Source organism: Anomaloglossus baeobatrachus, chromosome 1, assembly GCF_048569485.1.
Source record: "Anomaloglossus baeobatrachus isolate aAnoBae1 chromosome 1, aAnoBae1.hap1, whole genome shotgun sequence".
NCBI lineage: Eukaryota > Metazoa > Chordata > Amphibia > Anura > Aromobatidae > Anomaloglossus > Anomaloglossus baeobatrachus.
Window position 1 is genome coordinate 18696990 of NC_134353.1, and position 13682 is coordinate 18710671.

At 46.9% G+C, this 13682-nt stretch overlaps 1 protein-coding gene across 2 annotated transcripts in view; it reads left to right on the plus strand.

Annotated features, from left to right (window-relative positions):
* Window positions 1-1691: 1691 nt before the first annotated feature.
* The window catches only part of LOC142272118 (uncharacterized), a 31495-nt gene continuing 19504 nt past the window's right edge, over window positions 1692-13682 (plus strand). The window contains exons 1-5 of one of the 2 annotated variants that reach the window (XM_075332499.1): window positions 1692-1836; window positions 8706-9050; window positions 10872-10994; window positions 12220-12325; window positions 13597-13665. In XM_075332499.1, coding sequence (XP_075188614.1) covers window positions 1803-1836; window positions 8706-9050; window positions 10872-10994; window positions 12220-12325; window positions 13597-13648 — 660 coding nt within the window. In that variant the 5' untranslated portion in view covers window positions 1692-1802 and the 3' untranslated portion in view covers window positions 13649-13665. Of the gene's footprint in view, window positions 1837-8705; window positions 9051-10871; window positions 10995-11965; window positions 12070-12219; window positions 12326-13596; window positions 13666-13682 lie in introns of those variants that run through there. The other variant, XM_075332500.1, reaches the window with a different exon arrangement.

Genomic DNA, 13682 nt, shown 5'->3' on the forward strand with positions numbered 1-13682 from the left:
TGTGTAATGACTCTATATAATATATAGGAATAGATCCCTCTGTGTGTAATGACTCTATATAATATATAGGAATAGATCCCTCTGTGTGTAATGACTCTATATAATATATAGGAATAGATCCCTCTGTGTGTAATGACTCTATATAATATATAGGAATAGATCCCTCTGTGTGTAATGACTCTATATAATTTATAGGAATAGATCCCTCTGTGTGTAATGACTCTATATAATATATAGGAATAGATCCCTCTGTGTGTAATGACTCTATATAATATATAGGAATAGATCCCTCTGTGTGTAATGACTCTATATAATATATAGGAATAGATCCCTCTGTGTGTAATGTCTCTATATAATATATAGGAATAGATCCCTCTGTGTGTAATGACTCTTTATAATATATAGGAATAGATCCCTCTGTGTGTAATGACTCTATATAATATATAGGAATAGATCCCTCTGTGTGTAATGACTCTATATAATATATAGCAATAGATCCCTTTGTGTGTAATGACTCTATATAATATATAGGAATAGATCCCTTTGTGTGTAATGACTATATAATATATAGCAATAGATCCCTCTGTGTGTAATGACTCTATATAATATATAGGAATAGATCCCTCTGTGTGTAATGACTCTATATAATATATAGGAATAGATCCCTCTGTGTGTAATGACTCTATATAATATATAGGAATAGATCCCTCTGTGTGTAATGACTCTATATAATATATAGGAATAGATCCCTCTGTGTGTAATGACTCTATATAATATATAGGAATAGATCCCTCTGTGTGTAATGACTCTATATAATATATAGGAATAGATCCCTCTGTGTGTAATGACTCTATATAATATATAGGAATAGATCCCTCTGTGTGTAATGACTCTATATAATATATAGGAATAGATCCCTCTGTGTGTAATGACTATATATTTGTTTCCTTTTTGTTTTGAATTACTGAAATACATTAAAAATTATAGTTTTTGATGATCTAATTGATTGAGCTGCAGCTGTAGTTAATAAGAATTGATCATTTAAAATTTTTCTCTGTATTTCTTCTGTGAGCTCATCACCTGCCTGCAGCTGTCATTATCTGCTTAATAAAGTGACTAGTGTAGCCAATCACTGGCGTCATTAGTGTTACACCACCTATTAGTGATTGGTGGCAGCGGTTTGATGGGTGAACATGTGAGCAACAGGGAGTGCCAGGGCTTTCTTCAGGTGACAGAGGCTGCTTGTGTAGTTAGAAGCTGCCAGGTGTGCAGCCAGCGAAAGAGAAAGTGGATGTGACGTGTTCAGAACCTGCCTGACACCAAGTAACCCCTGAACGGCAGTTCACATCACAGAGAGCCAGCCAATCCAGAGGCCGGAACTACAGTTATATCAGAGAACCAGCCAATCCAGAAGCCGGGACTGCTGTCACATCACAGAGAACCAGCCAATCCAGAGGCCGGGACTGCTGTCACATCACAGAGAACCAGCCAATCCAGAGGCCGGGACTGCAGCTCACATGTTACAGGGCGCCAGCCAATTCAGAGGCCGGGACTGCAGTTATATCAGAGAACCAGCCAATCCAGAGGCAGGCACTGCAGCTCACATGTTACAGGGAGCCAGCCAATCCAGAGGCAGGCACTGCAGTTATATCAGAGAACCAGCCAATCCAGAGGCAGGCACTGCACACCCCCCTCACACAGTGCAGGGAGTCATCGCACATTCCACACAGGTGCCGGCACGGACTCAGAGAAGGAATGAACGCGAGTGTGCAGTGTGAGCAGTACACGTATCCGCCAGCGCGATGGTGCCGCTAGTGCTGGTGTTCGCAGCCACAGGTGAGTGCGCCCTCGCTTCATACCCCTTTACATGTTCCTCCATGCACAGATATAGCAGCTGTAGCAGAGCTAAGTGGGGTGCTTGCTGGTGGTTGGGGTGCTTGCTGGTGGTTGGGGTGCTTGCTGGTGGTTGGGGTCCTTGCTGGTGGTTGGGGTCCTTGCTGGTGGTTGGGGTCCTTGCTGGTGGTTGGGGTGCTTGCTGGTGGTTGGGGTGCTTGCTGGTGGTTGGGGTGCTTGCTGGTGGTTGGGGTGCTTGCTGGTGGTTGGGGTGCTTGCTGGTGGTTGGGGTGCTTGCTGGTGGTTGGGGTCCTTGCTGGTGGTTGGGGTGCTTGCTGGTGGTTGGGGTGCTTGCTGGTGGTTGGGGTGCTTGCTGGTGGTTGGGGTCCTTGCTGGTGGTTGGGGTCCTTGCTGGTGGTTGGGGTCCTTGCTGGTGGTTGGGGTCCTTGCTGGTGGTTGGGGTGCTTGCTGGTGGTTGGGGTGCTTGCTGGTGGTTGGGGTGCTTGCTGGTGGTTGGGGTGCTTGCTGGTGGTTGGGGTGCTTGCTGGTGGTTGGGGTGCTTGCTGGTGGTTGGGGTCCTTGCTGGTGGTTGGGGTCCTTGCTGGTGGTTGGGGTGCTTGCTGGTGGTTGGGGTGCTTGCTGGTGGTTGGGGTGCTTGCTGGTGGTTGGGGTGCTTGCTGGTGGTTGGGGTGCTTGCTGCTTGCTGGTGGTTGGGGTGCTTGCTGCAGAGTGTGGTTTTTTTTCGTGCGGCAGTCATTATCCGTACACAGGGATCCTGCTCCATGCAGGCTTGTATGTCAGTGATGCCGGACACATGCCTGCACTTGTTTCCAGTCACTGAATGCAAAGTTTCACCTCTTACTTTGATTTTTATTCCGGTTTTTGGGGGGAATTGTAAGTTTGGGAATTCACTGATCTAAGTCTAGATTAATAATCACCTCCTTTATAAAATGACGGAGTGTGATGACCTGTGCACGACGTACTGTATATACTGTGTATCAGTGGTGCAATGGGCCCCGGTGCGAAAGTTGGACCTGGTCCCCCTCCAGACGTTGGTCAGATGAATGGGCACCTGTAGCGTTCTAAATCCTATAAAGACATGTTAATTGCCCCTACCCCCCCCCCCCCCCCCACCCCCCTTCATTATGCAGTAATGTTCCCAATCCTGGTACGTATGTCCCCCCCCATACTTGTATATATGTCCCCATTCTGGTATTCATGGTATATAACGTCCCCGTCCTGGTATATATTTATCTAATCCTGGGCCGATCCTAGTAAAAATGTCGCACATCCTGGGCCCATCCTAATATGTCTCCCATCCTGATATACAGTATATGTCCCTCATCCTGGTATATGTCCCTCATCCTGGTATGTATGGTCTGGGACTGTCTCTAATGCATAATTAAAATAATTTAAAAAAATTCTACTCCTCTTGCCTCTGCTTCCACATCTCCCAGTGTCCTCTGTAGCGAGCGCGGAGTAACCTACAGCTGACATCGGAGTGCGTGCTATAGAGCATGACGGTACTACCATGCGCTGCCCCAGTCATGGTATGGCTGTCAGCTGCCAGCCACTGTTTGCCTGGCAGCGTGTATCGCAGTGCAGGGACCCAGCGGGTCTTTGTGCTGTGATGCATTTCAGTTGATGTGCGACCTCAGACGCTCATCCAGCTGAAGTAGGAGCTGGGGTTGGCGTGTCTCCTGTGCCCTTGGGCCCGGTAATGATCTCTAAGTTTGTGATCGTTACGCCCCTGCCTGCTCTCCTCACTCCATCCACAAACTATTGGCTGCTGAAGTCGGCTCACGTATTGTAAACATAAAGCACCCTCCCAGGACACACTGCATCAAATCTACTTTAGGCTTTGTGCGCACTGGAAAATGGAATTTCTCAAGAAAATTCCGCAGGTATTCAAAGATTACCGCACCCGCGGTAAAAAAAACGCGGCAAACCGCATGTGGTTTGCTGTGGTTATACCGCGGTATTGTACGCGGTATTGCCGCGGTTTTGCCGCATGCGGGTTGGTATGTGCTTTATTGCATTCAATCCAATAAAGCACATTGAAAAAAAAAGTCATTTCATTCTGAGATAGAGGGAGGATAGACAGAGTCCCTGTGAGCGCACTCTGCATTTCCCACGGTCGGCAGTGAGTTCACATTACCGGCCGTGGGAAATGCCCTGTGGTTACCTCTGCTGTCTCGCTGCGAGGCTGCATTCAGCAGTGTCTGTGTCAGTCGCGGCTGGATGTAAACAGCGCAGGACGCCGGAGCTGTGGATTACGCCGGAGCTTTGTTCCGGGAGGGGTTCATAAAAGGGTGAACGAGGCTTGTTTGTGTTTTATTTAAAATAAAGAATTTTTCAGTGTGTGTTTTTTCACTTTACTTACGGGTTGATCATCTCAGCGGTCACATAGACGCTGCCATGATCAAGCCTGGAGTTAATGGCGGTGATCCACCACCATTAACTCCTTGTATTACCCTGACTGCCACTGCTACACAGCGGCAGGAAGAGCCGGGGACACGCCGGTGCTGCCGCATAATGCATGCGACAGTGCCGGGGCAGCTGCGGCTGATATTCTCGGCTGCGGGAGGGGGGAGGGAGGCGGGGGACTTTAACCCTGCCCCTTGCCCTCCCAAGCCTGAGAATACCGGGCCGCCGCTGTGTGCTTACCTCAGCTGGACGGTAAATATACAGCGGAGCCCACGTGGTTTTTTTTTTTTTTTTTTCTATATATTTCCGTTTGCTTTCTATGTGTCTGTGTTCTATGTCTGTGATGTGTGTGTGTGTGTCTGTGATGTGTGTGTTTACTCTGCACGGCTTCCTCTTCCTGTAATGACATCACTTCCCTGCAAAACCCAGGCAGCGATGTACATTACCGGAGGTAAACCGCGAAATACCGCAGGGAATAACGCAGGAAAACTCAGTGAACCGCACAGAATTTGCTGCCTGCGTTATTCACTGCGGGATTTCACACTTACATTGCAGGCAATGTAGTGAAATCCCGCAGCGACGTGCGGAAAAGAAGTGACATGCAATTGTTTTTCTGCGGGAATCCCGCAGCAAAACATGCAGCTGTCAAAATCCGCATAGTGCGCACAGGATTTATTTTTCCCATAGGATTTGCTGGTGATTCACTGCAGAGATGTTATGAACATTTTCTGCAGCGAAACATGCAGCAAATCCACGGCAAAATCCGGTAAGTGCGCACAGGGCCTAAGGCTATGTGCACCTTGTGATATCACCGGACTTCCCAGAAGCAATGTCGTGCCATAAAGACTAAGGAAATGGCTGCAGGGAGCCCAGTGACGTCAAAAAAGCATATAACGCACAAAAATTCAACGTGGGCAATACACATGCGTTTTTCCTGCATTTTTCACTGACCTCATTGAAATCAATTGGAGAAAAAGCAGGAAAAAAATACAGAAACAACTGACACGCTGCTTCTTTTTTCAGCACCAAAAACTGCAAGAAGCAGCGTGTTCACAGCAAGTCAGGATTCAGACTTTGCTGGGATGATTTTTTCCTTGCATTTATCGATTTTTAAAAAAGCAAGTAAAAACGCATGAAAAAAGCCACGTGGGCACAAGGTCTTCTGTGTATGTAGCAGTGCACAGTAATATAGCTGTACTTAGATACAGGACCTGGCTGTGCTGCTTTCAACAAACTGCTGCAAATGCTTCCCCCCCCCCCCCCCCCACTGCTCACATAGTGACTTATTCTGTGGGCTGGCCCCCATCACCTTATCAGCCTCATCCTCTCTTCCCCCCCCCCCCCCTTCATCCCAAAATGTCCAAAGCAGCACCGTGAACAGTTTACATTAAGATAACATAGAACTTAAAGAAGGTCAGATACACTTTCCTGCTTTCCTGCCGTACAGCTCACCCCTAGAGTTGAGCGAGGTTCGCCAGTTCGCGGTTCGAGTGATTTTTTTTTTTTTTTTTGGGGGGTGTTCTAGATAGAACTAGAGCTTTTTGCTAAAAGCTCGACAGTTAGAACCGTTCTCGAACGTAACTCGATCAGCAAAAGCAGGGCTATTTACAGCTACAGTGTGCAGGGAGCAATCGCTGGCAGCCTGCCACAAGCTGGTAACCAAGGTAAACATCGGGTATCCAAGCAAAGAGCTTTGCTTGGTAACCCGATATTTACCCTGGTTACATGTGCAGGGAGCCGACACTTCCCTGCTCGGCTCCGCCCCCTCCTGCACTCGGCATGTGTATACACACACACGCACCTGTCACCAGCCATGCAGTCCCAGCACTGACATCCTCAGCACCATATGGCCCCACTAGGCTCCACCCACTTCGCACACATGGCCCCGCTAGGCTCCACCCACTTCACACTCCGCCGCCCACACACATGGCCCCGCTAGGCTCCACCCACTTCGCACACATTACCCCGCTCGGCTTACCTGCGGTGATGAAGTCCTGACCTCAGCGCTGTCACTGTCTTCTATGGCCGCCGCTTCACATTTCCTCTGCTGCCGGCCCGAGACTGTGACTAGTGGTGACGTCACAGGCTCCCGCGATACTTGGCTGTGAAGTCGGCGGTCATTGAAGTCAGTGACAGGTCTGCTGTCAGCAGTGCAGGAGATCATCACCGCAGGTAATGTACCTCGCTGACAGCAGCACTTGTCATGCCCTGCAGTGACCTGGGCTGATCTATTGATGTTAGCTCAGGTCACTGCATTGCTCTCGCAGCCATTGGGGAACATTCTGTTCTTCATTGACTGGGACAGTGACTATGGTATAGATCGCCATGGGAACCCGTTGGATTACAGCAGACCTGGATTTGTTTTTCTTTCTAATTGGTGAAAGAGGGAATGTATTGGGGAGTTTTTTCCCAAATAACAATGTTTGTCGTCTATTCGTCTTTTTTTTTTTTTTTTTTTTTCCATTACTGATTGGGTTGGTGATGTCGGGTATCTGATAGACGCCTGACCTCACCAACCCCAGGGCTTGATGCCAGGGGACATTACACATCTGGTATTAACCCCATATATTACCCCGTTTGCCACCGCACCAGAGCAACGGGATGAGCTGGGGCGAAGCACCAGGACTGGCACATCTAATGGATGCGCCACTTCTGGGGCAGCTGCGACCTGCTATTTTTAGGCTGGGGAGAGTCCAATAACCATGGACCTCCCTAATCTGAGAATATCAGACCCCAGCTGTCCGCTTTACCTTGGCCGGTGATCCAATTTTGAGGGGACCCCCACGTGTTTGTTTGGTGTTTTTTTTTTTTTTTGTTTTTTTTTTGTTTTTTTTTTTGCGGCTGAGAAAACTCAGAGGTCATGGGTCTTCCAGCAGGACAATGACCCAAAACACACTTCAAAAAGCACTAGAAAATGGTTTGAGAGAAAGCACTGGAGACTACTAAAGTGGCCAGCAATGAGTCCAGACCTGAACCCCATAGAAGACCTGTGGAGAGATCTTAAAATGGCAGTTTGGAGAAGGCGCCCTTCAAATCTCAGGGACCTGGAGCAGTTTGCCAAAGAAGAATGGTCTAAAATTCCAGCAGAGCATTGTAAGAAACTCATTGATTGTTACCGGAAGCGGTTGTTCAGTTATTTTGACTAAAGGTTGTGCAACCAAGTATTAGGCTGAGGGTGCCAATACTTTTGTCCGGGCCATTTTTGGAGTTTTCTGTGAAATAATCAATGATTTGATTTTTTTTTTTTTTTTTTTTTTTTTATGCTTTTTCATTGCAAGCAAAATAAAGGAAGATAATACCAAAAAATGTGATTGCAATCATTTTCAGGAAAAAACAGCGTATTATCCGACAGAATTGCAGGGGTGCCAATACTTTTGGCCTGCACTGTAGATACCAAACACAACGCATCTAGCATGATTTTACTGGCCAGTGCTAATTTGTCGTCATACCAGCGATCTCCCAGTCAAGCTAAATGGTGCACTGGGTTCAGTGCTCCACAGGGATTCTGACAGTATGTTTTTCATTTTTCTAGCATTAACGGGCCCCGTAAAATAAAACTGTATTAGGAGTTATCCCTCCAACAGAACAAAGGATTGTCTTTTCTGTACATCTTTTGGCTGTAGCTATACCATCCCCGAGTCGTAAATTCCTAAACTTTCAGGCTGATCAGATAATCGTCATGGCGATCTGTGGATGATTGTGGGGAGGGGGGGGGTAAGGACCCTTCAAGAGTTTTACATGACACTTCCTGCTTTCTCTGTAACTCGATCACCAGAATGAACTGGGACAGATGATATAACTTTTGCAATCCCAGTAATAACTGCACCATGGTGAGAAACTACAACACTACTGACAGCAAAACCAGGCACAACATTCAGACATGCTGACTGCTGCAAATAGACCATAGATTCCCCCCCCCCCCCCCCACAACAGTGCAATCCATAGATCACCACCCACAACAGTATGATCCTCAGATTCCCGATTCTTCCCCCCCCCCCCCCCACAAACTGTGCTCCCCAGACTACCCCCAACAACCATGTCCTCCACAGGTTCCCACCACACCAATATTCTTCTTCAAATGCCTCTTACAACAATATCTTCCACAGATCGCCCACAACATTGTCCTCAACATGGCTCCCTCCATGACAGTATCCTCCACAGATTCCCCCCCCACCACCACAGCAGTGTCCTCCACATAGCTTCCTCTAGAACAGTGTCCTCCATAGCTTACCCCCCCCCCCCCCCATAAGTGTCCTGGACATGGCTCCCTCCACAACCGTGTTATCCAAAGATTCTCCCCTCCATCCTTGCAACCCTGACCTCCACAGTGACTTGTCAGTTCTGATTCTCACCTTTAATTAAAATCTTCTTGCCAGATTGTCACATTTATATTATTATATAATCCTTTTATGATTGATCTCATCCTCTTCTTCTTGTTTCTACAGTTTCCCTCGCCTCTTCAGGTCTTGTTACAGCTAAAGACCCCATACCGCATACCGTGGAAGGACAGCTGGGCTCCGACCTTCTTGTTCCTGTGAATGAGGCCTGTGCATATCAGGGCTCCTACCGCTTTGACCTCCTTTCCAATACACAACGGATCGGGGCGTATGATGATGAACTACAAGGACTAAGAGGTTATCATGGTCGTCTGACATACGACCCAGAGACCTGCACAATCACCCTGAAGAGGCTGCGAGCAGAGGATGGGACCATATTCACCGTGAATTTGTACTATGCCATAAACCACAAGTCAATAACGCACGACATAAAGTACAAGGTCATCATCATCGGTGAGTCCATTATTACCGCTATAAACATTTTCCAATCATAGCTAGTGTTAGGGTAAGGATAGGTGTTATGCTTAGAGTAAGGGTTCTCAATTACATTCAGGTCTGGGAAACATGAGGTTCAATTAATGGTAACATTGCTTTCATCATCCAGGAGATGGCTACACACCAATGCTGTCCACATTGACATTGTCCATTGACCATTCCTGCCCACTGCACAAGTATAAGATCTGAATATCTGAGCGTTTTCATCCCAGTATCTAACAGAGATCAGGGTACCGTTGGCTATCATGTTGTCTACCCTTCCAAAGTTATGCCTTTGCCAGAACATTACTGACTCAATGCCAAACCGGTAATGCTGGATAACTATGGTGTCTCCAGACTCTCTCACCTGCCACATGTGCTCAGTGTGAACGTGCTCTCACCTGTGAGGAGAATGTGATGCCAAACACAGAACTGACAATTCTGATGGTCTCTATTTCTCTGCCCAATACTAAGCAGTCTGTGACCTTGGGCTCTCATTTCACTTGTGGAGTCTGTGTTTTATAGTTTGGGCAGACACATGCACATTAGTAGTTGCTTTAGGCCTCGGTAGGGCTCTGCTTTTGTACCTCAAGGAGCAGGTACCGGACCCACTGCCCTGTCAATCTGTCCTCCTGTAAAGGACCATGTCTTGTTGTCTGCACCATGCATCAAAGACTGTTGGGATGTTGACTTGGAATTATTTTTCTCAAACTTGGTTTGGGGCTTCCGCTAGTTGTGAGGGAGTGTTGAGGCCATGGTGACCTTGGTGGCCTAATGGACGCTGATCTGTAGTGATCGTGGATCTTATTAATTGAGCCATATTGGATAAAAGAAGCTGGAACCAGGTGATGTGGCCTAGTGGAAGGCTGATCCATAAGTGGTCGTTAATATTATTAATGGAGCAGGGATGGCTGTAGGTTATAAAAGGGAAGAGTACTGGAGAGTCCTCTAGCAGGAGAAACAGAGAAGCCTAGACAAATTGATTTGACAAGACCCTCAGGGTCAGCTCAGACATTGGTTACGTGGAGTCCTATGTGGGGAGGACTGACAGAACCACGTCTCCTGGAAGCGGGTCTGGATCGTTTGAGTTTCATCTGTTCCCTGGAAAGCATTCCCAGCGATTCTCTTGAAGAGACTGACGGCTAGCGTGCCCCTAAGTATAGGGTGGAAACCGAGAATGTGAGCAGAAGATGAGCCTGCCATGTGTTGTATTGTCTAAGGAAGAGATGAGAGGCCTAGCGGTGCTTTCAGAGACCCAGGTGCCAGGGAAGCGATCAGCCGGTAAAGTGGATTATGTATTGAAAACTAAAAGGAACCACGATGGGGTCAGAAGCGGTGCCCGCAAGATGCGACATGCTGACGTGATGAAGTTTGATAGTAAAGCTCAATTGTTTGAAAAGAACCCTTCTCTGTCTGACTTACTGTCTCAGAGAATAAATGGACTGTTGCGGAGGTTTATTTGCACTGGAGTGGTGACCGGGGTGCAAGGGGTTAACGTCCGGCTGCGCTGTAGCCTGGAAGCCCCTGTGATGACTACAGTGGTCCCCACTAGCCACCTCAACATTAGTCTTGTCAGGTGTCGGTACCATTATTGATGACGTGCCATATGCTCTTTCTCAATCTGGTCAGTGTAATATCCAACCATTGGGGTGGGTATGTCATATGTGCAGCTGTACTGGGACCCGGTATGTGGGGGGCCGCTGTCACATTGTATTGTATATCGGGGACACTACGGAGGAGGGTCACTGTGAGAATTGTCCGTCCCACCTTCCTCTCATCTCAGCCTTTGCTTTATTTCAGATCACACCTCCTGTAACAAGACGCAGGTCTCTGATGATGCCGTCCTCGGCTTCGTCTCCTTCTGTTTGTCGCAGGACTCTGCGGTGAACCTTGTTTTCACTTTACTGCTGCTGACATTACAAGGTTTGTAAAAAGGATACCAAGAATTAGAAGACAGGTGGGCAGAAGCCATGAAAACCTAAGGCTCTGTTCACACTATCATTTTGCAATGTCATTAGGATTAATCAGTTACATACAATCAGTTACATAATAGATGCAGACTGAACTATTGACTGGAATGGGATCCATTTGATTTAGGCAGCAATACTATGCCCAACTCATCAAGCGCACACCAGCTCAACTAAAGGGTACTTTACATGCTGTGACATCGCTAGCGATCTCATTAGCAATGTGAAATTCTAGATAGCAAGTGCGATCTTTCGAGATTGCACATGCGTAAAATAACCTATGTGCGACCTCGAAAGATCGCACTTGCAATCTAGAATTTCACATCGCTAATGAGATCGCTAGCGAGGTCACAGCATGTAAAGTAGCCTTAAGTCTGTGGTTTTCTTTTTCTCAAATGTACACCTGTCACACCATCTGCCAGGGTTTTTTTTTTTTTTTTTTATATAGCCTCCTCTACTTGTCCTATTGCTAAGCTGAGAGCTCTGACAGCATCTCCTGTACCAGATTCACCACAGAATGGCTGCTGTATTCCCAGCCTCAGCTTTTATACAGGCTAAAATAGTCATACTTGATTGGTTGTTCTGTACCATGTGATCTGATAACTGAAAAGCATTATGGGAAGCCTACCCGGTTGCGCAGGTCATGTGATCCTTCTCTGACTGAGGCAATAGTCTGCAATGTGAAAAATCACAAATCGTTCAAATTTAGTAGATCACATTGAATCGATTTACTCGTCTCTAGTATGGAGAGGTTTAGAATCTGCTGGACTGTTTCCTGACAGCTCTTGACACATAGGAAATGAACAGCCAGTCAGCGGTTACAGCAGTAACGGCCTCAGCCAGCGATTGGCTGCAGCAGTCACATGTCTGTGAGTCAGGACGTCATCTCTGCAGCTGGGAATGGAGACTGATGCAGGAGCCGCAGAGGAGGTGACATTCCAGTGGTGAATTCGCCTCCCATCCATTGGGTCAGAAGTGATCAGACCGTAAAGGACACTTGCTGTGTACAGTCATGGGCAGCCCTGGCCACGGTAAATGTCATCACCCATGATAACGTTTGTAAAGCTCTGCGGAACATGAAGGCAGTAAATAAACAAAAGCATAATAACCTATGGGAATCATCACACACTATATATCCATATACCGGAGGGTTTCCTCTCACAGTATGTCTTTATCACTAGGATTCTGCCCTAGCCTGTACGAGCGGAGCGGAAAAGTCGCCGGTCTGATCAATTACATCATCACAGCCATATCCCCAGACCTGCAGCATCTTCACCATGCGCAGCGGTAAGAACATATGGCGGGTGTTATATATCACTGATATCAGTCACCGTGTATCCATCCTGGAGCGTTTATTCCATGCGAATTATGTAGTAATGTACCAACATTTTACAGAAGTGATCTATAAAATCACCTAAACCTCATATATATATATATATATATATATATATATATATATATATAATATATATATATATATATATATATATATATATATATATATATAGTTGTTTTTGACAGAGAGCATCTTGGATCCATGATTAATGGTTAGTCTTGAGAATTGGTCACTTTTAGCAAGAGCCTGTAAATGGCTTATTCATCTTGATGTAGACAATAATAGTGCAGAGGAGCTGATGTAGGTGGAGCCAGTGCTGAGGAGCTGATGTAGGCAGGGGATGTCAGTGCTGAGGAGCTAATGTAGGCAGGGGATGTCAGTGCTGAGGAGCTAATGTAGGCAGGGGATGTCAGTGCTGAGGAGCTAATGTAGGCAGGGGATGTCAGTGCTGAGGAGCTAATGTAGGCAGGGGATGTCAGTGCTGAGGAGCTAATGTAGGTAGGGGATGTCAGTGCTGAGGAGCTAATGTAGGCAGGGGATGTCAGTGCTGAGGAGCTGATGTAGGCAGGGGATGTCAGTGCTGAGGAGCTGATGTAGGCAGGGGATGTCAGTGCTGAGGAGCTGATGAAGGCAGGGGATGTCAGTGCTGAGGAGCTAATGTAGGCAGGGGATGTCAGTGCTGAGGAGCTGATGTAGGTAGGGGATGTCAGTGCTGAGGAGCTGATGTAGGCAGGGGATGTCAGTGCTGAGGAGCTGATGTAGGCAGGGGATGTCAGTGCTGAGGAGCTGATGTAGGCAGGGGATGTCAGTGCACATGTCTGTTTTTGTTTTTTTTTTTTTTAATTTTGTTTTTTTTCCTTGAACTGACAATATAAGGAGAAAACTGCAGGCTATTTCAGTTGTATCTAATCGGCCATGCAAGTGAATGGGTCATATTATCCTCTATCTTCTCCACATCCTAGAAAACTGGATCACACTATTATCTCACTCCGATCCCACTCTGATCACGGTCATTAGCATAATTGATCTAATCTCAGATGAGAAAAAAATCCCCTAATTTGCCCCTAGCTGAATCAAGAATCTTCCCGCTCCCTGACAGCAAGCAGAGGATGGGGAGGAACTGGTGCACATGGTACAGTGTAAATTGCTTACATGGGTGATGCCCTGAGGGTTTTCTCACCGTCTCTGCCAATGCAATGAGAAATCTTCCTTCTTTCTGCAGGAAACTCTTACAGTTGGATACTGATAGTGATTCCGATCCTCCTCATCAGTGACGGCCTAAAATCTGTTGGTGAGTGATCGAGGTTT